The sequence below is a fragment of the Heterodontus francisci genome, chromosome 36, assembly GCF_036365525.1.
Source record: "Heterodontus francisci isolate sHetFra1 chromosome 36, sHetFra1.hap1, whole genome shotgun sequence".
In the NCBI taxonomy this organism is placed as follows: Eukaryota; Metazoa; Chordata; class Chondrichthyes; order Heterodontiformes; family Heterodontidae; genus Heterodontus; species Heterodontus francisci.
Genome location: NC_090406.1, coordinates 48,496,916 through 48,520,768, shown reverse-complemented (window position 1 = coordinate 48,520,768; position 23,853 = coordinate 48,496,916). Strand labels below are relative to the sequence as shown.

Genomic DNA, 23,853 nt, shown 5'->3' with positions numbered 1-23,853 from the left:
TCTTCGACTTGCACGCTTTTGCCCTGCCTTTATGGTTGCCCGCCAGCTCTGGCGATCGCTGGCAACTAACTCCCACGACTTGTGATCAATGTCACAGCACTTCATGTCGCGTTTGCAGACATCTTTAAAACGGAGACAAGGACTGCTGGTGGGTCTGATACCAGTGACGAGCTCGCTGTGCAGTGTGTCCTTGGGGATCCTGCCATCTTCCATGCGGCTCACATGGCCAAGCCATCTCAGGCGCCGCTGGCTTAGTAGGGTGTATATGTTGGGGATGTTGGCCGCCTCGAGGACTTCAGTGTTGGAGATACGGTCCTGCCACCTGATGCCAAGGATTCTCCGGAGGCGTCGCTCTTGGCTGACGTACATTGTCCAGGCCTCGCTGCTGTAGAGCAAGGTACTGAGGACACAGGCTTGATACACTTGGACTTTTGTGTTCTGTGTCAGTGCGCCATTTTCCCACACTCTCTTGGCCAGTCTGGACATAGCAGTGGAAGCCTTTCGCATGCGCTTGTTGATTTCTGCATCGAGAGACAGGTTACTGGTGATAGTTGAGCTTAGGTAGGTGAACTCTTGAACCACTTACAGAGTGTGGTCGCCGATATTTATGGATGGGGCATTTGTGGCGTCCTGTCCCATGATGTTCGTTTTCTTGAGGCTGATGGTTAGGCCACATTCGGTGCAGGCAGCCGCAAACCTGTCGATGAGTCTCTGCAGCCACTCTTCAGTGTGAGATGTTAATGCAGCATCGTTAGCAAAGAGGAGTTCCCTGATGAAGACTTTCCGTACTTTGGTCTTCGCTCTTAGACGGGCAAGGTTGAACAACCTGCCACCTGATCTTGTGTGGAGGAAAATTCCTTCTTCTGAAGACTTGAACGCATGTGAGAGCAGCAGGGAGAAGATCCCAAACAGTATAGGTGCAAGAACACAGCCCTGTTTCACGCCACTCAGGATAGGAAAGGGGTCTGATGAGGCGCCGATTTGCTGAATTGTGCATTTCATATTGTCATGGCATGAGGTGATGATACTTAGTAGCTTTGGTGGGCATCCGCTCTTTTCTAGTAGTCTGAAGAGACCACGTCTGCTGACAAGGTCAAAGGCTTTGGTGAGATCAATGAAAGCAACATAGAGGGGCATCTGTTGTTCACGGCATTTCTCCTGTAGCTGTCGAAGGGAGAACAGCATGTCAATGGTGGATCTCTCTGCTCGAAAGCCACACTGTGCCTCAGGGTAGACACGCTCAACCAGCTTCTGGAGCCTGTTTAAAGCGACTCGAGCGAAGACTTTCCCCACTATGCTGAGCAGGGAGATTCCACGGTAGTTGTTGCGGTCACCCTTGTTCTTATAGAGGGTGATGATATTGGCATCGCGCATGTCCTGTGGTACTGCTCCCTCGTCCCAGCACAGGCAAAGCAGTTCATGTAGTGCTGAGAGTATAGCAGGCTTGGCACTCTTGATGATTTCAGGGGTAATGCCGTCCTTCCCAGGGGCTTTTCCACTGGCTAGAGAATCAATGGCATCACTGAGTTCCGATTTTGTTGGCTGTGCGTCCAGCTCATCCATGATTGGCAGAGACTGGGCTGCATTGAGGGCGGTCTCCGTGACGACGTTTTCCCTGGAGTACAGTTCTAGGTAGTGTTCCACCCAGCGGTCCATTTGCTTGCGTTGGTCAGTGATTGTGTCCCCTTATTTAGATTTGAGGGGGGAAATCCTCATGATGGTTGGCCCAAAAGCCCTCTTAATGCCATCATACATTCCTCTGATATTTCTGGTGTCAGAGGCCAGCTGAATATGACTGCATAGGTTTTGCCAGTAGTCATTTGCGCAGCGCCTGGCTGTTCTTTGTGCAGCGCTTCTGGCTGCTTTAAGTGCTACGGATGTTAACTCGCTGGGGGCTTTCTTGTAGTTCAGCAGTGCAATGCGCTTAGCGGCTATGACAGGTTTCAGCTCTTCATTATGAGATTGAAACCAGTCTGCATTCCGCTTCACACGTTTGCCATAGGTGGTCATTGCTGAGTCATAGATGGCGTCTCTGATGTGGGCCTACTTGGTCTCTGCGTCCCCTGTGGGAGTGTTTTGAAGGGTTTTTTCGAGTGAATTTAGAAACTTACGTAACAGCTGTGGATGAGAAATTCTGCTCGTGTTGATGCATGGGCGGCCCTTCTGCTTGGAGTGGAGGTTTGAGGCTAACCTTGCTGCACACCAGGGAGTGGTCAGTGTCGCAGTTCGCACTGTGGAAGCTGCGTGTGATTTGAACGCTGTTTAGAGAGGCTTGCGTTGTGACGATGAGGTCCAGCTGGTGCCAACAGCGTGATCTTGGGTGCCTCCAAGAAACCTGGTGACAGGGTTTAGTGTGAAAGAATGAGTTGGTGATGCAGAGGTTATGATAGTTACATAACTCAAGCAGTCTCTGACCATTCTCATTCATCCTACCAGTGCCATAGCGCCCAAGGCAGGAGGGCCATGAGTCATGGTCGGCCCCAACCCTGGCATTAAAGTCCCCCAGCAGGAACAGGTGTTCGGTGTTGGGGATGTTACTAATGATCTTATGGAGTTCCTCGTAGAACTGGTCTTTAGCTTCAGGTGGGGAGCAGAGTGTTGGAGCATAGATGCTGAGTAGGTGTACTAGACCAGAGGCGGTGAACAGTCGGATGGACAGTATGCGTTCCGAGCCATTTGAGGGAGGCTCTATCATGCTGAGCAAAGAGTTTCTGACGGCGAAGCCCACTCCATGCTGTCTTGGTTCTTCAGGATCCCTACCCTGCCAGAAGAAGGTGTAGTCTTGCTCTCTTAGTGATCCGCTCGCAGGGAGGCGTGTCTCCTGAAGTGCTGCAATGTCTACATTGAGTCTACTGAGCTCGTTGTTAATGATGGCGGTCTTCCAAGAATCGTTGATTTGTGTAGGGTCTTCCGACAGCCCAGGACACACAGTTCTGATGTTCCAGCTTGCAAAACGAAGGGCTGGTACCTTCTTTCCTTTTTTGGTCGTGCCATTTGGTGCGGTGTTGCAGTCCACTTGTCGGGCAATGACCCTGAGCTCCAAGCACCCATTGAAGCAGGTGGACTGTGGCAGGACAGAACCTTACTGACCGGGGGCTGCCCGGTTTGAGGCGGACGGTAGCTGTCCAGTGAGATGCGATGACCCCTCCCACTGACAAAGGCAACCCGTGGCGCCCAATCTCTATTCCAATTGAGCTGGACTTGTAACCTGTAATTGCTGCCTTCCGTGTTGTTTTGGTCGCAGTGAGGCGACTATGGAGTAACCTCTCCATGGCGCATGCCTGGGCGGATGTATGGAGGTTGTGAGGGGGTCAAAACCCCCCTCTCAGCCTTCCTGGTGGGGTCCAGAGGAGGGCAGAGCACGACGTTTGGCACCGGTATGGCTGCAGGAACTGCCGGAAACATGCCAGAGGTGACACATGACCGCCTTCGGGGTTCCGCTCCGGATTTTCTGTTCAGGTTTACTCCCTTAGCCTTGGTCTCTCCCGAGACGCCCACAAGGCAGTGGGGTTGTTAGGGCCCCTACACAGGTAGGTGGACGCCGGTGGGGGGAAGTGGGTGCGAGGGGGAGCTGGGAAGGGGGCTGCAGGGGGTAGGGGAGAGGGATGCAGAGGGGGCCCATCCACGGTGGCAATCGGGGGGAGGAGTGGCCGCGTGGTCCCGGCGGCGGCTCTGCGCTGTTTCCACGCGGGCTTTCCCCGCGGCTCCGGCTTGGCTCCCGGGTCCCGATCCCATTGGCAGTGCATCATTGTGGGGAGGACGATGGTGGGAGCTGGTGAGGTGTTTTGTTGCCTGCACCCCCTTCCCAGTTCCCCCCTTGCACCATCTTCCCTTCGCACCCCCTACCCCCTGCAGCCCCCTTCCCGGCTCCCCCCTCGTACCCCCTTCCCCTGCACCCCTCTCCCCTACCCGCTGCTGCCCCCCTTTCCCGGCTCCCCCTCGCGCCATCTTCCCCTCGCGCCCCCTTCCCCTGCACCCCTCTCCCCTGCACCCCTCTCCCCTGCAGCCCCCTTCCCAGCTCCCCCCCTCACATCGGTGTTATATTTAAAGGAAGAATATGCAGGGTTATGGCGAGAAGGCGGGGGAATGGAACTGAGTGAATTGCTCTTTTGGAGAGCTGGTGCGGATATGATGGGCTGAATGGCCTCCTTCTGTGCTGTAACAATTGCGTGATTCTGTTGGTGCAGGTAGCCACATGTAAATATGATGTTGCGGTTCTAATGGAGAAATAATTAATTGGGGGAGAGCCAATTTCCATGGGGTGAGAATGGATCTGGCCTAGGTAAATTGGAATCAAAGATTGGCAGACAAAACTATAATTCAACAATGGCCTTTAAAGGGGAAATAGTTCAGCTACATTTGAGGTACATTCCGAAGAGAGGGAAAAGGTAAAACAAAGCCAGTGCTCCCCAGATGCTGAAAGCCATAGAGAGTAAGATAAATAGAAATAGGGTGCATTTGACAAATATCAGTTTGATAATTCAAGTGAGAACCAAGCTAAATAGAGAAAGTTCAGAGGGAAAGTGAAAAAGGAGAGCAGCAAAGAAAGAATATGAGAAGACACTGACAGCCAACATAAAAGGGAATCCAAAAGTCATCTATAGGCATAACAGTAGTAAAAAGGAGAAGTAGGGCTGATTAGGGGCCAAAAAGGGGATTTACGCATGGATGCTGAGGGCATGGCTGAAGTATTAAATGAGTACTTTGCATCTGTCTTAGCCAAGGCAGTGCCTGCACCCAAGTCGTAGTGAAAGAGGAGGTAGTTGAGATACTGAATGGGCTAAAAATTGATAAAGAGGAGCTTGATTTTGATTTGATTTTGATTTCGAGATACAGCACTGAAACAGGCCCTTCGGCCCACCGAGTCTGTGCCGACCATTAACCACCCATTTATACTAATCCTACACTAATCCCATATTCCTACCACATCCTCACCTGTCCCTATATTCCCCTACCACTTACCTATACTAGGGGCAATTTATAATGGCCAATTTACCTATCAACCTGCAAGTCTTTTGGCTGTGGGAGGAAACCGGAGCACCCGGTGGAAACCCACGCAGACACAGGGAGAACTTGCAAACTCCACGCAGGCAGTACCCAGAATTGAACCCGGGTCACTGGAGCTGAGAGGCTGCGGTTTCTAAAAGGAGCTATTCGAAAAGCTGGCTGTGCTTAAAGTTGATAAGTCTCCAGGACTGGATCAGATGCATCTGAGAATACAGTGGGAAGTGAGGGTGGAAATTGTGGGGGCACTGGCCATAATTGAACCACACAAGATTCTGAAGGGGCTTGACAGGTAGACATTGAGAAGTTGTTTCTCCTGGCTGGGGAATCTAGAACACTGGGGCACAATGTCAGGATCAGGGGCTGAAAATTTAAGACTGAAATGAAACATGTCTTCACTCAAAGGGTTGTGAATCTTTGGAATTGACTACCCCAGAGGGTTATGGATGCTCCACCGTTGAATATATTTAAGGCTGCAATAAAGATTTTTGGTATCTCAAGGAATCAAGGGATATGGGGAGTGGGCAGGAATGTAGAGTTGAGGCAGAAGATCAGCCATGATCGTATTAATGTTAAAGCAGGTACATCCCTACTTGCCTTTGAGAAGGTGGTGAGCTGCCTTCTTGAACCACTGCAGTTTAATCTTGGTGATGGAAAAGCTTTTAGAAATGATAATTTTGTTTGAGATTAATAGTCACTTAGACAAATGTGGATTAATTAAGGAAAGCCACCACAGATTTGTTAAAGGCAAATTGTGTTTAACTAATTTGATTGAATTTTTAGATGAGGTATCGGGGGTTGATGAGGGTAATGTGGTTGATGTGGTGTTTCTAGGCTTCCAAAAGGTGTTTGATAAAGTGCCACACAATAGGCTTGCCAGAAAAGTTGAAGTCCTTGGAATAAGACAAAGAGTGGCGGCATGATTATGAAGTTAGCTGAGGGACAGGAAAGAGCAGTGGTGAATGGTTGTTTTTTGGACTGGAGGATGGTATATAGTGGGGTTCCCCAGAGGTCGGTATTAGGACCACTGCTTTTCTTGATCTATGTTAATGACTTAGACTTGGATGTGCAGAGCCCAATTTCAAAATATGCAGATGAGAAACTTGGAAATATTGTGAACTTTGAGGAGGATAGTGATAGACTTCAAGAGGACTTAGCCAGGCTGGTGGAATGGGTGGACACGTGAATAATGAAATTTAATTGAGAAAAGTGTGAAGTGATATATTTTGGTTTGAGGAATGAGGAAAGGCCGTATAAACTAAATGGTGCAATTCTAAATGGGGTGCAGGAGCAGAGGGATTTGAGGGTATATGTGCACAAATTGAAGGGCAGGTTGAGAAAGGGATTGAAGGTGATTTAGAGCTTTGGATCAGAAATTGGCTAGCTGAAAGAAGACAGAGGGTGGTGGTTGATGGCAAATGTTCATCCTGGAGTTTAGTTACTAGTGGTGTACCGCAAGGATCTGTTTTGGGGCCACTGCTGTTTGTCATTTTTATAAATGACCTGGAAGAGGGTGTAGAAGGGTGGGTTAGTAAATTTGCGGATGACACTAAGGTCGGTGGAGTTGTGGATAGTGCCGAAGGGTGTTGTAGGGTACAGAGGGACATAGACAGGCTGCAGAGCTGGGCTGAGAGATGGCAAATGGAGTTTAATGCAGAAAAGTGTGAGGTGATTCACTTTGGAAGGAGTAACAGGAATGCAGAGTACTGGGCTAATGGGAAGATTCTTGGTAGTGTAGATGAACAGAGAGATCTTGGTGTCCAGGTACATAAATCCCTGAAAGTTGCTACCCAGGTTAATAGGGCTGTTAAGAAGGCATATGGTGTGTTAGCTTTTATTAGTAGGGGGATCGAGTTTCGGAGCCACGAGGTCATGCTGCAGCTGTACAAAACTCTGGTGAGACCGCACCTGGAGTATTGCGTGCAGTTCTGGTCACCGCATTATAGGAAGGATGTGGAAGCTTTGGAAAGGGTGCAGAGGAGATTTACTAGGAAGTTGCCTGGTATGGAGGGAAGGTCTTACGAGGAAAGGCTGAGGGACTTGAGGTTGTTTTCGTTGGAGAGAAGGAGGAGGAGAGGTGACTTAATAGAGACATATAAGATAATCAGTGGGTTAGATAGGGTGGATAGTGAGAGTCTTTTTCCTCGGATGGTGATGGCAAACACGAGGGGACATAGCTTTAAGTTGAGGGGTGATAGATATAGGACAGATGTTAGAGGTAGTTTCTTTACTCAGAGAGTAGTAGGGGCGTGGAATGCCCTGCCTGCAACAGTAGTAGACTCGCCAACTTTAAGGGTATTTAAGTGGTCATTGGATAGACATATGGATGAAAATGGAATAGTGTAGGTCAGATGGTTTCACAGGTCGGCGCAACATCGAGGGCCGAAGGGCCTGTATGCGCTGTAATGTTCTAATTCTAATTCTGATTTACTAGGCTGATTCCTGGGATGGCATGATTGACATATGAGGAGAGATTGGGTCAATTAGAGTTTAAACTAGAGTTTAGAAGAATGAGAGGGGATCTCATAGAAACCTATAAAATTCCAGCAGTATTAGACAGGCTAGATGCTCCCGATGGCAGCGGAGTCCAAAACCGGGGTCACAGTCTCAGGATATGGGATATGCCTTTAGAACCTAGATGAGAAATTTCTTCGCTCAGAGGATGGTGAACCTTTGGAATTCTGTACCGCAGAAGGCAGTGGAGGGATATGGAGCGAAAGCGGGAACAGAGTACTGAATTCGACGATCGGCCATGATCTTTTTTGAATGGCGGAGCAGGCCCGAAGGGCTGAATGGCCTGCTCCTGTTTTCTATGTTTCTGATTCCTGGGATGAAGGGGTTGTCTTATGAGGAAAGATTGAGCAGGTTGGGCCTATACTCATTGGAGTTTCGAAGAATAAGAGGTGATCTTATTGAAACATGTACGATTATGAGTGGACTTGACAGGGTAGATACGGACAGGATGTTGCACCTTGTGGAGGAATCTAGAATAAGGGGCCACAGTTTAAAAATAAGGGGTCTCCCATTTAAGACTGAGATGATGAATTTCTCCTCTGAGAGTTGTTAATCTTTGGAATTCTCTTTCCCAGACAGCAGTGGAGGCTGCATCATTGACTATATTGAGGCTGAGTTAGATTTTGATCTACAAGGGACTCTAGGGTAATGGGGGGGCTGGCAAGAAAGTGGAGTGAAGGCCACAATCAGATCAGCCATGATCTTGAATCGTGGAGTAGGCTTGAGGGGCCGAATGGCCTACTCCTGCTCCTATCTCTTATGAACTTATGTAAAGGATGCCATGACACTATTTCAAAGAATAAAGGGAATGTTCTGCCTGGTTTCCTGTCCAATATTTATCCCTCAACCAGTGTCACTAAAAATATAGGTTATCTGGCAATTATCATGTGGGAGGTGCTATGCACAATTGACTGCCGTGTTTCCTACATTACAACACTGAGTACACTTCAAAAGTATTTAATTGGGTCTAAAACACTGGACGTTCTGAGCTTGTGAAAGGTGCTATATCAACAAGTTTTTTTCAAAAGAAACATTGCATCTGTGGGATTACATTTTTGTTAAATTATTTTTCATGAAAAATTATATCCCGTTGATTTCTTTATATTTTATAAGTAATTAGTAGCCTGAATGAATGCAGTAAAAACAAATTCTTGAACTGTCAAGAAAACCTTCATAGATTAAAAGGTATGACAGTAGATAGGCAATGGCAAACATCAGAAATTAGAAAACGTAAACCCGCTATTTAAGGAAGGCAGGAGAGAGAAAATAGGGAACTATAGGCCAGTTAGGTTGTAGCATATTTAGCTGTTCGAAAATCATTCTATAAGGTTCTACGCAAAATTAGGGCTCATGGGATTGAAGATTGGTTAACGGACAGAACACTGATTAGGAATAAATGGGTTATTTTCAGTTTGGCATGCTGATAAGTATCAGAATACTGCAAGGATCAGTACTTGGGCCTCAGCTATTGATAATCTATATGAGTTACTTGGATGAGAGGACTGAATGTAATGTATTCAAGTTTGCTGATGATACCAAGTTAGGTGGGAAAGTGGTGCGGAGGATGCAAAGAGGCTGCAAAAGGAATTAGACAGGTTAAGTGGATGGAAAAGAAAGTGGCAAGATGGAATATGATGTGGAGAAATGTGAAGTTAGCCATTTTGGTAGGAAAATTAGAAAAAAAAAAATGAAATGGTGAGAGACTGGGAAATGTTGGTATTCAGTGGGACCTGGTGTCCTTTACATGAATCACAGAAAGTTAACATGCAAGTACTGAAAACAATTAGGAAAGCAAATGGTATAGTAGTCTTTATTACAATGGGATTAGAGTAGAAAGAAATCTTATGACAATTATATCGGGCATTGGTGAGACCACACCTGGGGTACTATGCACAGTTTTGGTCTCCTTACCTAAAAAAGGATATACTTGCCTAGAGGGAGTGCAATGAAAGTTCACTAGATTGATTTCTGGGATGAGGGCATTGTTCTATGAGGAGCGATTAAGTAGACTGTGCCTGTATTCCCTAGAGTTTAGAAGAATGAGAGGTGATCTCATTGAATCACAAAATTCTTAAGAGACTTTACAGGATAGCTGCTGGAAGAATGTTTCCCCAGTTGGGGAGTCTAGAGCTAGGGGTCACAGTCTCAGAAAAAGAGGTTGGCCATTTTGGACTGAGATGAAGAAAAACAATTTCACTCCAAGGGTTGTGACTCTTCGGAATTCTCTACCCCAGAGAGCTGTGGATGCTCAGTTCAAATCAGAGATCGATATATTTTTGGATACTAAGAGAGTCAAGGGACGTTGGATCAGGCGTGAAAGTGTAGCTGAGGTAAAAGATCAGCAATGACCTTATTGAATGGTGGAGCAGGCTCAAGGGGCTGAATGGCCGCCTCCTATTTCTTATGTTCTCATTGTTGCCCTGCTGCTCATGGATTGTAACCTCAGTGGGCACTAAAGCAAAGAAATGTGTTCAACATTTCTTAATGTTTGGGGGCGAGGGAATTAAAAAAAAAATTAACTACAACATTGACACTTCCTACACTCACCTCTTCTCTGGAGATGTTACTCAGTTTTCAGTCAGAAGAAATTAAGTGTAAAAGTAGACGGTTGGGTAGAAAGGAGCAGAATTGTGTCCCAACAAATAAACTCGATGCAAAAGGCAGCCAACAAGGGTGGGAAATTACAAGATAAAAATATTTCTTCTGTGTGTTCACTTTGTTTAATCTCTTGCAGCACCTTGCTGATGAATGCGGGAGCAGTGCTGAACTTCAAACTGTGAGTATGCAAAGCTGGATACAGATGGGATCAGACTTTAATTGGCTGTAAAATGTGTGTATGTCCTTTTTAGAGGTGGAGTTGTTTCTGAATCTTTCCAATCAAGCAATTCTTAGAGAATTTCAACATTAAATTAGAACAGGGACTACACTTTGAAAGTACTTCATTAGCTGTAAAGAGCTTAGAGACGTATGGTGGTCATGAAAGATGCTATATAAATGCAAGTCTTTCTTAATTTTACTACTTGATTTTGGGGGTTTGGGGTGGCGGAGAGAGAAAAGTTTTTTGTTTCGCAGAGAGACCTGTGATTGAACCTGGGATTGAAAGTCCGTCCGTTGAAGTGTGTGTGTGAGGTGGGGTGCGGGGTAAGTATTGCCTAATTAAAGATCAGGTTCGGTTGATAACCATCCAGGCCTGAACTGTCAGTCTGTGTCTTTGGAGGGGTTGTTTTCAGGCACGAATTCTCATGGTTCTTGTATCTTGTTTCTTTAACTTTATCTAGTTGCAAAGAGTGCACATTGAGTTCTATGACTGGTGATTTTTTTTTAAACAGTAAATAGCTGAAAGAGCTAACTCCAGTGTCCACAACTTCTCCTAAGACAATTAATGTCAGCATGAATCATTTATTTATTTTATTCTAAATAAAAATAAAATAAAAAATAAATGAAATAAATGATTCAGTTTCTTACCTCTGATTCAGAAGGTTGAGGGTTCAAGCTCCACCATGAATGTAATTCAGGTGACAGTCAGTGCTGTAATAAAACCATAAAGTGCTAGAAATACTCAGCAGGTCTGGCAGCATCTGTGGAGAGAGAAGCAGAGTTAACGTTTCAGGTCAGTGACCTTTCATCGGAACAGAGATTTACTAGAATGGTACCAGGGATGCGGGGCTTCAGTAATGTGGAGAGACTGGAGAAGCTGGGGTTGTTCTCCATAGAGCAGCGAAGTTTAAGGGACAATTTAATAGAGGTGGTCAAAATCATGAATGGTTTTAAAGGAGTAAATAAGGAGAAATTGTTTCTCGTGGCAGAAGGGTCAGTAACCAGAGCACACAGGTTTAAGGTGATTGGTAGAACCAGAAAATAGGAGCAGGAGTAGGCCATTCGGCCCTTCGAGCCTGCTCCGCCATTCATTATGATCATGGCTGATCATCCAACTCAGTAATCTGATCCCGCTTTTGCCCCATATCCTTTGATCCCTTTAACCCCAAGAGCTATATCTAACTCCTTGAAAACATACAATGTTTTGGTCACAACTGCTTTCTGTGGTAGCCACTGGTTTGCCACTCTCTGGGTGAATAAATTTCTCTTCATCTCAGTCCTGAAAGGTTTACCCTGTATCCTTAGACTATGACCCCTGGTTCTGGACCTGCATCTACCCTGTCAAGTCCTGTTAGAATTTTATAGGTTTCTTTGAGATCCCCCCTCACTGTTCTGAACTCCAGCGAATATAATCCTAACTGACTCAATCTCTCCTCATATGTCAGCCCTGCCATCCCAGGAATCAGTCTGGTAAACCTTCGCTGCATTCCCTCTATAGCAAGAATATCCTTCCTCAGATAAGGAGACCAGAACTGCACACAATATTCCAGGTGTGGCCTCACCAAGGCCCTGTATAATTGTAGCAAGACATCCTTACTCCTGTACTCGAATCCTCTTGCTATGAAGGCCAACATACCATTTGCCTTTTTTACCACCTGTTGGACCTGCATGCTTACCTTCAGCGACTGGTGTACGAGAACACCCAGGTCTCGTTGCATATTCCCCTCTCTATGTTTATAGCCATTCGGATAATCTGCCTTCCTGTTTTTGCTACCAAAGTGAATAACCTCACATTTATCCACATTATGCTGCATCTGCCATGCATTAGCCCACTCACTCAACTTGTCCAAATCACCCTGAAGCCTCTCTGCATCCTCCTCACAACTCACCCTCCCAGCCAGTTTTGTGTCATCTGCAAATTTGGAGATATTACATTTAGTTCCCTCATCTAAATCATTAATATATATTGTGAATAGCTGGGGTCCTAGCACCGATCCCTGCGGCACCCCACTAGTCACTGTCTGCCATTCGGAAAAAGACCCATTTATCCTTACTTTTTGTTTCCTGTCTGCCAACCAATTTTCTATCCATCGCAATACACTACCCCCCAATCCTATGCGCTTTAATTTTACATGCTAATCTCTTATGTGGTACTTTGTCGAAAGCCATCTGAAAATCCAAATAAACCACATCCACTGGCTCCCCCTCATCAACTCTACTAGTTACATCCTCAAAGAATTCTAGTAGATTTGTCAAGCATGATTTCCCTTTCATAAATCCATACTGACTCTGTCCGATTCTACCGCTGTTCTCCAAGTGCTCTGCTATAAAATCTTTGATTATGGACTCTAGAATTTTGCCCACTACCAACGTCAGGTTGACTGGTCTATAATTCCCTGCTTTCTCTCTACCTCTCTTTTTAAATAGTGGGGTTACATTAGCTACCCTCCAATCTGTAGGAACTGTTGCAGAGTCTATAGAATCTTGGAAGATGACCATCAATGCATCCACTATTTCTAGGGCCACTTCTTTAAGTACTCTGGGCTGCAGACCATCAGGCCCCGGGAATTTATCGGCCTTCAATCCCATCAATGTCCCCAACACCATTTCTCAACTAATACTGATTTCCGTCAGTTCTTCTCTCTCACTAAACCCTGTGTTCCCCAACATTTCTGGTATGATATTTGTGTTCTCCTTTGTGAAGACAGAATCAAAGTATGCTTTTAGTTGGTCAGCCATTTCTTTGTTCCCCATTATAAATTTCCCAGTTTCTGTCTGTAAGGGACCTACATTTGTCTTCACTAATCTATCTCTCTTCTCATAGCTATAGAAACTTTTACAGTCAGTTCCCCACAAGCTTGCTCTCGTACTCTATTTCCCCCTTCTTAATCAATCTCTTGGTCCTCCTTTGCTGAATTCTAAACTGCTCCCAATCCTCAGGTCTGTTGTTTTTTCTGGCGAATTTATATGCCTGTTCCTTAGATCTAATGCTATCTCTAATTTCCCTTGTAAGCCATGGTTTGGCTACCTTTCCCGTTTTACTTTTGCGGCAGACAGGCATAAACAATTGTTGCAGTTCATCCATGTGCTCTTTGAATGTTTGCCATTGTCTTTCCACCGTCGTCCCTTTAAGTAACGTTTCCCAATCCATCATAGCCAACTTGCGCCCCATACCTTAGTAGTTTCCTTTACTAAGATTCAGGACCCTAGTCTCAGAATCAACTATTTCACTCTCCATCTTGACGAAGAATTCTATCGTATTATGGTCGCTCATCCCCAAGGGGTCTCGCACAACTAGATTGTCAATTATTCCCCTCTCATTACACAATACCCAGTATAGGATGGTCTGTTCTCTAGTTGGTTCCTCAACATATTGGTCCAGAAAACCATCCCGTATACACTCCATGAATTCCTCCTTTTACGGTATTGTGACTAATTTGATTTGCCCAATCCATATGCAGATCAAATTCACCCATAATTGCAGATATTTCTTTATCTCATGCATCTCTAATTTCCTGTTTAATGCCATTCCCAACATCACCACTACAGTTTGGGGGCCTGTGTACAACCCCACTAACGTTTTTTGCCCCTTAGTGTTTCTCAGCTCTACCCACACAGATTCCACATCGTCAGACCTAATAACTTTCCTCACTATTGCATTAATTTCCTCTTTAACCAGCAATGCAACTCCACTGCCTTTTGCTTTTTGTCTGTCCTTCCTAAATACTGAATACCCCTGGATGTTCATTTCCCATCCCTGGTCACCTTGCAGCCATGTCTCCGTAATCCTGACTATATCATACCCGTTTACATCTATTTGTGCGATTAAGAACCAGAAGCGCAATGAGAGAATATATTATTAGAGTTGTAATCTGAAGCGCACTTCCTGAAAGGCTAGTGGAAGCAGAATCAATAATAACTTGCAAAAAGGAATTGAATAAATAATTGAAGAGGGAACTTTTGCAGGGCTTTGGGGAAAGGTGGGGCGGGGGGAGTGGGATAGCTCTTGCATAGCACTGGTACAGGCATGATGGGCTGAATTGCCTCCATCTGTGCTGCATCATTCTATAATAGTCTATATAAATATAAACTGTCCTGCATCCTGTGCATGTCATCATCCACTTCAAGCAATTACTCTTTGTTATAGATACAAAGTATCTTAAAGACCCCATATCCTCTCCATCTCCAACACCACCTACTTCTACCTCCTTGAAATTGTCTATCTCTGCCCCTGCCTCAACTGATTTACTGCTGAAACATTCATCCATGCCTTGAGTTACCTCTAGACTCAACTCTTCCAATGGTGTCCTGGCCAGCAACGCACCTTGCACCCTCCTCATGCTTGAGCTTATCCAAAACTCAAAACCAATTCCCATTCACTATCATCCTTGTGCTCACTGGCCTACATTGGTTTGTGGTCTGGCATCTCTCCGCCTCTCTCAGGCAAGCCCCACCTGCCAAGACTGAGGCACACATTATTTCGCCACATGAACATTAAAACCTAAAATTGTGGCTGGGAAGAAAAGAGGGCCTATCACAAGGATTTGCCTAGCCCCTGACTGGAAAGACATTTCCACTTTTCTTTAAACCTAAGAAAGCCTGTTTGTCCTCATTTCTTTGCCTCATAATTGGAAAGCGGTGAACAAGGATTCACCAAGGGGGAGCTAAAACACAGTGTGTTTAAAATATAAACCCTGTTAGAGTAAGACCAGGTGAAGACAGTAAAAGACCCCATGACACCTTTCGCACCTGGCCCTAACAGAAATTTGGGTGCTAACATCTGGAATTGACCCACAGACAAACGAGTGAAATTGGAAGTGGAAAGCCAAATTGTTCCCAATCAAAAAGAGCAAATTTCAATACAGGTTTTCTTGTGGTTGTGTGTGCTTGGATACTGACACGTCTGCAACTGATGCTCGTAGTTCTCCAAGGCGGGGTGAAGTAACTTGGGATAAGTTAAAAGCACTGTCTATGGAGGAGTTGAGGAAAATGGCTGAGCAGTGTGGGATCACTGTACATGGCAAAGCTAGAAGTCTTACCTCCTAAGGCTAGTGGCCAACCATTTTTCCCTTGAATCTGAAGAAGCAGTGTTAGCAGTACCCTGTCTGGGTCTGCTTCTAGCAAAGTTACAATTGGAACAAAGGAAACTTGAACTTGAGGAAAAAGAGAGAAACAAGAAAAAGAAATAGAGAGGCAGGAGAGGGAGAAAGAGTGTGCCTTCCAAAAGAACCGTGAAGAGAATGAAAGGCAGGAGAAAGAGAGAGAAAGAATATTCCAGAATGAATCCCAAGAGAGAGAGCTGAAGCAGCTTGAATTAGCTAGGGGGCGATAGAGTAACCCCAGTGAAAGCATGGCCAATGTGGAGGAGCACAATTCAGGGCTGGGTACAAAATTGCTAAAACTAGCTCAATTAATTCCAAAATTCAATGAGGAAGATGTGGAAGCGTTTTTTGTGTCTTTTGAGAAACTGGCAAGGCCGCTAAAATGGCCAGCTGAGACCTGGTCTGTCTTGATACAAAGCAAGCTAATTGGAGAAGCCTATGAGGTTTATTCCTTGTTGCCAGATGAGAGATCATCAAATTATGAATTGACCAAAAACACGATCCTTGGGGCATATGAATTAGTACCCGAAGCCTAACGCCAAAAGTTTAGAAACCTCAAAAAAGCAAGCCAATCAAACTTACCTGGAGTTTGAAAGAAGTAAGCAGCTGGCTTTTTGGCTGAGGGCATTAAAATACAGCTCAGCTATGAGACTCTCAGAAATAATCCTGTTATAGGAATTTAAAAACTCTTTCCCATTCTCAATAAAGACCCATGTGGAGGAGCAGTGGGTTCTGGGAGCCCAGCATGCAGCCATTCTGGCCGATGAGTTTGCCTTAATTTATAAGTCAGTTTCCCAGGAGAGAACCTTTCCTGATCACCACCGCAAATCCGAAAAGGACAAAGGGTGGGAAGATGATCGAAGCCCAGGCTGTCCTGGAAGAGAAAGGAAAACAGGAGACACGGGGCCCTCCTCCAGCCAAAAAGGAAGATGCTGTGAGCAAGAGTGAAACATGGAGTCCTGTGTGCTTCCATTGTAATAAGGCAGGGCATTTAAAAACTGACTGCTGGAAACTAAAGGGTTAATCAGGGCACACTAGCTCAGTGAAGACGGGGACCTGATGCAAAGCACAGCAGAACAAGCTGTTGCTTTAACTGCTGTAAGAGTGCAAACCTAAAAGCCTACTACGGCCAGTGCAGGAAAAGCTAATAGGATTCCTGAAGGTTATCAGGGTTTCGTGTCTGACGGAAAGTAACCCCATACCCCTCGAGTGGGGCAGGCAAGCCCATGGTAATTCTCAGGGACACAGGGGCCACCACATCCCTTTTACTGGGAAGAGGCCTGACCTTTCCCACACAGAATGGTGGTGAATGGTATTGGAGGGCAGTGTATGCCTGTACCTGTACGCCGGTGCACCTGGAGTGCGACCTAGTTTCGGGACCGGTGACCGTAGGGATTGTCCCTAGTTTGCCTGTTGACCTGTTCCTAGGTAATGATCTGGCAGGGGTGAAGGTGGTAGCCCCTCAGTAGTGAAAGACTGCAGGAGGTCAGAGAGAACGGGCAGTGGCAGGAGACAGTCCCCTGCAGAGTCCCTGAATGTGTAGTGGGTCAGGCCATGATCAAACCAGCTCCCCCAGAGAAGACTGCATTGGCACTGCAGGCAAATGACCATAGACCTGAGGGCAAGGAGTGGACAGTAGTTCACCAGATAGTGGTGCTACCGAGGTACCGGGATGAAATATTAAGAAGGGCCCACGAGACTACAGCGGCTGTTATACAAAAGACCAAAGCCTGCATAAGACAGCAGTTTGACTGGCCAAAACTCCACAAGGATGTGGTGGAGTACTGCAGGAGTTGCCACATGTGCCAGGTTGAGGGGAAACCCCAACCTACAGTGAAACTTGCACCCCTAAGTCCTGTACCGATGTTAGGAGAACCCTACAGCCGAGGGCTGGTGAACTGTAAGGGACCCCGCCGAGAACAAAAGGGACAGGCAGGCACACGGCTGGCAAAAGTTTAGAAAGAGAAGGGGGAAAAGTGACAAGATGGCAAGTTAAAGGAAGTCCGGGAGGAATCCCAGATGAAAACCCCTACTGTCCAGTCAAGCAACCCCAGAAAATGTGAAAAGTTAGAGCCCACATCCTCCTATGTAAATGCAGACTCGAGAAGCACTCCACCAGAGTTGCTAACAGCATTTACAGGAACCTGCAGAGACAAAGAGAGACCTCTAAGGGGCACAGAAACTGAGGGTGATGCCTCACCTGGTCGAAGTGTCACAGGAGAGCGCAGTCAAATCTGCACAAATACCTGCAGGTAGGAATGTCCCAGAGAACAAAGGGGAGATTAACAAAGAATCCTCTTCCACAGTCAGGAAAATGGAACCACCCATCCCTTGAAGTCAAAAGTCTTTGCATGACTCAGAATTCAGGATAGACCTGCCCACTACTAACTCTCGAGAAGGGGAAATTAAAGCAACCCTGACAACCAGAAAAGACCATTTTTAATAAGCTTTAAGATGGGTAAATGAATGGAAATGAAAGAGAAATGCATAAATTTTCTTTCTGTATCTTATATTTCTCTCAAACCCTATAATGAAATGCACAGTTTTTTTTCAAATCACATTTCATTCTCCTGGGTGTGGAGGTGTCAGGTCAGCCCCCCACCTGACAAGACTGAGGCACACATTATTTTGCCACATGAACATTAAAACTTAAAATTGTGGCGGAGAAGAAAAGAGGGCCTATCACAAGGAACTGCCAAGCCCCTGACTGGAAAGACATTTGCATGCTAGCAGACAGTGTTGGAACAAGGGACCCAAGTCCTTGTTTCCCCAATATACAGAAGAAGTGGTCAGACCAGTTTAGTCACATGACTGGCTGGCTGTTGGGTTTTTGAATTTGAACTCAGCAGGCTGTTCACTGCTGGACTGGAAAAGACTTCGCTCCTGTCTGCTGTCATCTCGTTCTCACCAGTTTCGGAAACCATTGAAGACACGTAAACTCAAAGAGAAAAGTCTCCTATGTGAACAAGGTTTAAGAAGAACACTGGGCCCCAACGAAAAGTAAGAGCTATTTACAATCAAAGACTCTACAACGAGCTGGAAACATAGAAACAGTAAAACAAAAACCTTCAGATGGCTTCAAACTTTTTCATTTTATTTTTCTTCTCTTTTCTGTCTCTATTTGCATGTGTGTATCACGTATGCATCCACTCCGGATTTTCTGTTAGGGTTTACTCTCTTAGCCTTAGTCACTCCCGAGGTGCCCACAAGACAGTGGGGTTGTTAGCTCGTATCCCTAAGCAGGGGCCCTAACATGTAAACTGTGCAAGTTCATGGAGCGGGAGGGGGGAGGCATTACCCCTGAAATAATCAAGTGTGCCAAGCCTGCTATACTCTCAGCACTCCATGAACTGCTTTGCCTGTGCTGGGATGAGGGAGCAGTACCACAGGACATGCGCAATGCCAATAGCATCACCCTCTATAAGAACGAGGGTGACCGCAGTGACTGCAGCAGCTACCATGGAATCTCCCTGCTCAGCACAGTGGGGAAAGCCTTCACTCGAGTCGTTTTAAACAGACTCCAGAAGCTGACTGAGCGTGTCTACCCTGAGGCACAGTGTGGCTTTCGAGCAGAGAGATCCACCATTGACATGCTGTTCTCCCTTCGCCAGCTACAGGAGAAATGCTACGAACAACGGATGCCCCTCTATGTTGCCTTCATCGATCACACCAAAGCCTTTGACCTCGTCAGCGGACGATCTCCAAGACAGTGGGGTTCTTCAGACTACTAACAAAGATTGAATGTCCAACAAAGCTACTAAGTATCATCACCTCATTCCATGACAATATGAAAGGCACAATTCAGCCTCATCAGACCCCTTTCGTATCCTGAGTGGCGTGAAACAGGGCTGTGTTCTCCCACCTACACTGTTTGGGATCTTCTTCCCACTGCTGCTTTCACATGCGTTCAAGTCTTCAGAAGAAGGAATTTTCCTCCACACAAGATCAGGTGGCAGGTTGTTCAACCTTGCCCATCTTAGAGTGAAGACCAAAGTATGGAAAGTCCTCATCAGGGAACTCCTCTTTGCTGACGATGCTGCATTAGCATTCCACACGGAAGAGTGTCTGCAGAGTCTCATTAACAGGCTTGCGGCTGTATGCAACGAATTTGGCCTAACCAACAGCCTCAAGAAAACGAACATCATGGGACAGGATGTCAGAAATGCTCCATCCATAAATTTCGGCGACCATGCTCTGGAAGTGGTTCAGGAGTTCACCTACCTAGGCTCAAATATCACCAGTAACCTGTCTCTCGATGCAGAAATCAACAAGCGCATGGAAAAGGCGTCCGCTGCTATGTCCAGACTGGCCAAGAGAGTGTGGGAAAATGGTGCACTGACGCAGAACACAAAAGTCCGAGTGTTTCAAGCCTGTGTCCTCAGTACCTTGCTCTACAGCAGCGAGGCCTGGACAACGTATGTCAGCCAAGAGCGACGTCTCAACTCATTCCATCTTCGCTGTCTCCAGGGAATCCTTGGCATCAGGTGGCAGGACCGTATCTCCAAAGCAGAAGTCCTCGAGGCGGCCAACATCCCCTACTGAGCCAGCGGCGCTTGAGATGACTTGGCAATGTGAGCTGCATGGAAGATGGCAGCATCCCCAAGGACGTATTGTACAGCGAGCTCGTCACTGGTATCAGACCCACCGGCCATCCATGGAGTCCTGCGACATTGACCACAAGTCGTGGGAGCCGGTTGCCGGTGATCGCCAGAACTGGCGGACAGTTATAAAGTCGGAGCTGAAGAGAGGCGAGTCGCAGAGACTCAGCAGTTGGCAGGAAAAGAGACAGAAGTGCAAGGAGAGAGCCAACTGTGTAACAGCTCCGACCACCAACTTTACCTGCAACGCCTATGGAAGAGTCTGTCACTCTAGAATTGGCCTTTATAACCACTCCAGGCACTGCTCCACAAACCACTGACCACCTCTAGGCGCTTACCCATTGTCTCTCGAGACAAGGAGGCCAAAAAGGATCACGTATGCATGCTAGTTTGGGGCACGGCATGTATCGTAGGCGTTAACTGAATTCACTTGTCTTTAAACCTAAGAGAGCCTGTTTGTGTTCTTTTCTTTGCCTTATAATTGGAAAGCGATGAACAAGGGTTTACCAAGGGGGAGATCAAAACACGGTGTGTTTAAAACGTAAAGCCTGTTACAGTAAGACCAGGTGAAGACAATAAAAGACCCCTAGACACCTATCTCACCTGGTCGTAATAGCCTCTTTCCTTTGAGATGCTTCTTAAAACCTACCTCTTTGCCCAACCTTTGGTTCACCTGTCTTAATATTTCTTCACGTAGCATGGTGTCACATTTTAATAACGTTCCCATGAAGCTCCTTGGCTCATTTTACTATGTTAAAGGCACTGTAAAAATGCAAGTTGTTAAAATTCTTAACCTTGTGTTTAAATCTCTCCACTGCCTCGCCCCTCTTGATCTCTAACATCCTCCAACCTCTCTGCTTTTCTATCTCTTTCCTTCTTTAAGACATTCTTTAAAACCTACCTCTTTGACCAAGCTTTTGGCCACCTGTCCTAATATCTCCTTATATGACTCGGTGTCACATCTTTTGACGTGCTATATAAATGCAAGCTATTAACAAAAAGAGCCATTTTATTTCATGATGGGTTTATCTGACAATCCTGAAGTTCACAAACAGCTACAATTCTGATCAGAGATTTACAAGAAGTATGCTTGGTAGGAGTTTCCCCATTTAGACTACTTTCCCATGGGAGTGCTTGAGTGAGAGGAGTCTGGTTTTACACAGCTTCATCTTAGCAGCTGAACATGCTGTGGACTCCTAGGCCGGGCTGTGTTTGAGAAAAATTATGTGTGACTGAAAGTAAAGATTTTATGCAGTTTTTCTGGTCATAAGTCTCTGTTCAAAAGCACTTTAGGGGTTCTCCATACAACAGTAGTGCAAAGATAGTCCGTCTCTACAGATGGAAGAGAACCGGTTGATGTGATGGGGTGGAGGTGGGAGAGAGAAAAGGAGGGTGGAGAGGGGTAGAAAGGGGGAGGAAAGAGATAAGAGACATGAAGGGGTAGAGAGAGAGAGAGGCAGGAGATTTTCTACATAACCTATATGTAACCTTTGGTATGTTTCTGTATTCTCTGTATGATTATCAAGAAAATCTACACCCGGTATAATTACACGGATTATGGCTGCAGCCGAACATTTTGTGCTACCACACCTTAAAACAAAATGTAGTCACCTGTAATGCACTGCTACTCCCTGCACATTGCACAATTTCAGACAGAAGGCACAAAGCTCTCCAAGTTAGAGCATTGTGTAGACTGGTATTGCTGGATACAGGATACCACAAATAGTGATTCTAGTGACCTATTCTGCATACAGTGGACCACTGACCTGCTGCCAGCTCACTGCCTTGTGCCTCTCTCTTGAGAAAGTTGCTAAAATATCTGCATGTTTTCTTTGAATTGGCCTGATTTGAATCAGAGAGGCCCTGTTTTGGGATAATCCAAAGCACTACATGTTGGTACATAGCTCACCCCACCAACATACCTTCTTTAAAGATATTTTTAGACTAGTTTGTTTATACTGATCTCACTTTCTTGTACTGTGGATGATTGAATTGCGTTTTCATTTGTATTCCAGAAAGAGAAAAGAACTGCAAGGTTTCGGAGAAGATGGCCATGAGCTGACTACAGGTAAAAATACGTTTTTAATTCAGTCAAGCCTCCTTGTTCAGTTTCCTGATGCAATCTGGTACTCCCAGTGTGTGTTATGGTGTAATTCCTAGTTACTCTGTTGCCTGTATGTCAGATTCACGTGAGGGAGGGTTGTCGCAATGGTAGAGTACCCCCACAGTGTTTATGCCATCTCCTGTTACATGTTCTCTTCCTGTATTCACTTATCCCACACATGCTGCTCCTGTCCGTGTTCCACAACAGTTGTTGTACAGGTATGCAAAATTACCATCTTTCTGGTTTGACTAGTTGTGAACCAACTCTGTCCCACCCGGCATTGTTTATTTTTAGATGTCAGGTTTTACATGTGTTCACTTTGCTTTTAGCAGTGTCACTGCTGAATTTCCTACTTTTATTTGAAAACAAAAACTTTTCAATAGGAAATCAAAAATGCAAAGCAAAGGATAGTTTATTTTGTGAGAGCCAAATTAGTGGATCATTTAAAAATGGGAAATTGAGATTGGAGATTCACAATTATGTATTGCAGGAACTATTGAGAATAAATGTTTTGAGTACAGACTAATATTTGAGAAATAGAGATGTAAATTGTTTCTGAAATCTTCAGCATTGGAAATGTTAGAATGGACGACGTCAAGTATGGAATGGTGCACTTCCAGTGCCTAGCCACCAGGTGGCAGGCCTGGCCATGTTTCAGAGGCTCTTGCTCCACCATTCTTCGTGCATGGCTTTGCACAGCCATGCTTTCCATCAGAGGCCAAAACTCAAGCAGGTTTATCCAAGCCCTCGGGTCAGAAAAAGTAAAATTCAGAAGACAATACTGCCTCAATTTGCTGAGACTGCATTATCAGATTAAAAGTCAAAAAAGCATATCAGGAGAACGGGTGAATTGAGGGTGTAGGGAAGTTTAGGTGGAGTACTTTATCATTCAAAATACTCTCCATTCTTGAACAAAATGATAAGTGTTGCTATGTGAGTGTTTTTTAAGAAAGTCCATTTGTTCCTGATGTGGAGATTCCCCCAAGGAGGTCCCAGTTTGCAGGGTTCATAGTTTGATGTGCCAGTGTTTAATGGCTGTCAAGCATAACTCAGGCAGATTTGAAGTCACGTTTCTGCATTTTGCAGTGAATCCACGCTCGAATTCATGAGGCTAATCCCAGTGACCAGAATTACATGACGGAGAGGGGTGCCTTGCCCCAAAGTCTCCAGAGTAGCTGTAACACTGATGTTTTAAAATGTAAAAATTATCTGGCTAATTTTTTTTGTAGCGAACAGTATAGTTTTAGAAATAAATACTCTCTAGACTTTCTTCCTGCTTTAAATGTCATCTTGGAGGTCATGGGTACGAACACCACACCTGGACGCAAGCACATAATCGAGGCTGATTATTCCAGTGCAGTACTGAAGGAGTGCTGTGCTATCAGAGGTGCAATCTTTCAGATGAGACATTAAACCAAGACCCCCATCTGCCCTCAAGTGGATGTTGAAGAACCCATAGTATTATTTTAAGGAAGAGCAGGAGCGTTCTCCCCAGTGTTATGGGGTCAATATATTTATCTCTCAACCAACACTTAAAATAGATTATCTAGTCATTTTGTATTTGTGGGAACTTGCTGTGCACAAATCGGCAACATCACTTCTCTATATTGCAACAGTGACTAAACTTACAAAAGTATTTAATTGGCAGTGAAGAGCTTTGGGACGTCCTGAGTTTGTGAAATTCACTATAAAAATGAGAGGTTGTTCTTTCCCC

At 45.5% G+C, this 23,853-nt stretch overlaps 1 protein-coding gene across 1 annotated transcript in view; it reads left to right on the top strand.

Moving 5' to 3' along the window:
* Positions 1-23,853, top strand: part of smim7 (small integral membrane protein 7) — a 39,990-nt gene that overhangs the window by 5,155 nt on the left and 10,982 nt on the right. Inside the window, exons 2-3 of the mRNA XM_068015865.1 lie at positions 10,253-10,294; positions 22,051-22,103. Coding sequence (XP_067871966.1) covers positions 10,253-10,294; positions 22,051-22,103 — 95 coding nt within the window. The remainder of the gene's footprint in view (positions 1-10,252; positions 10,295-22,050; positions 22,104-23,853) is intronic.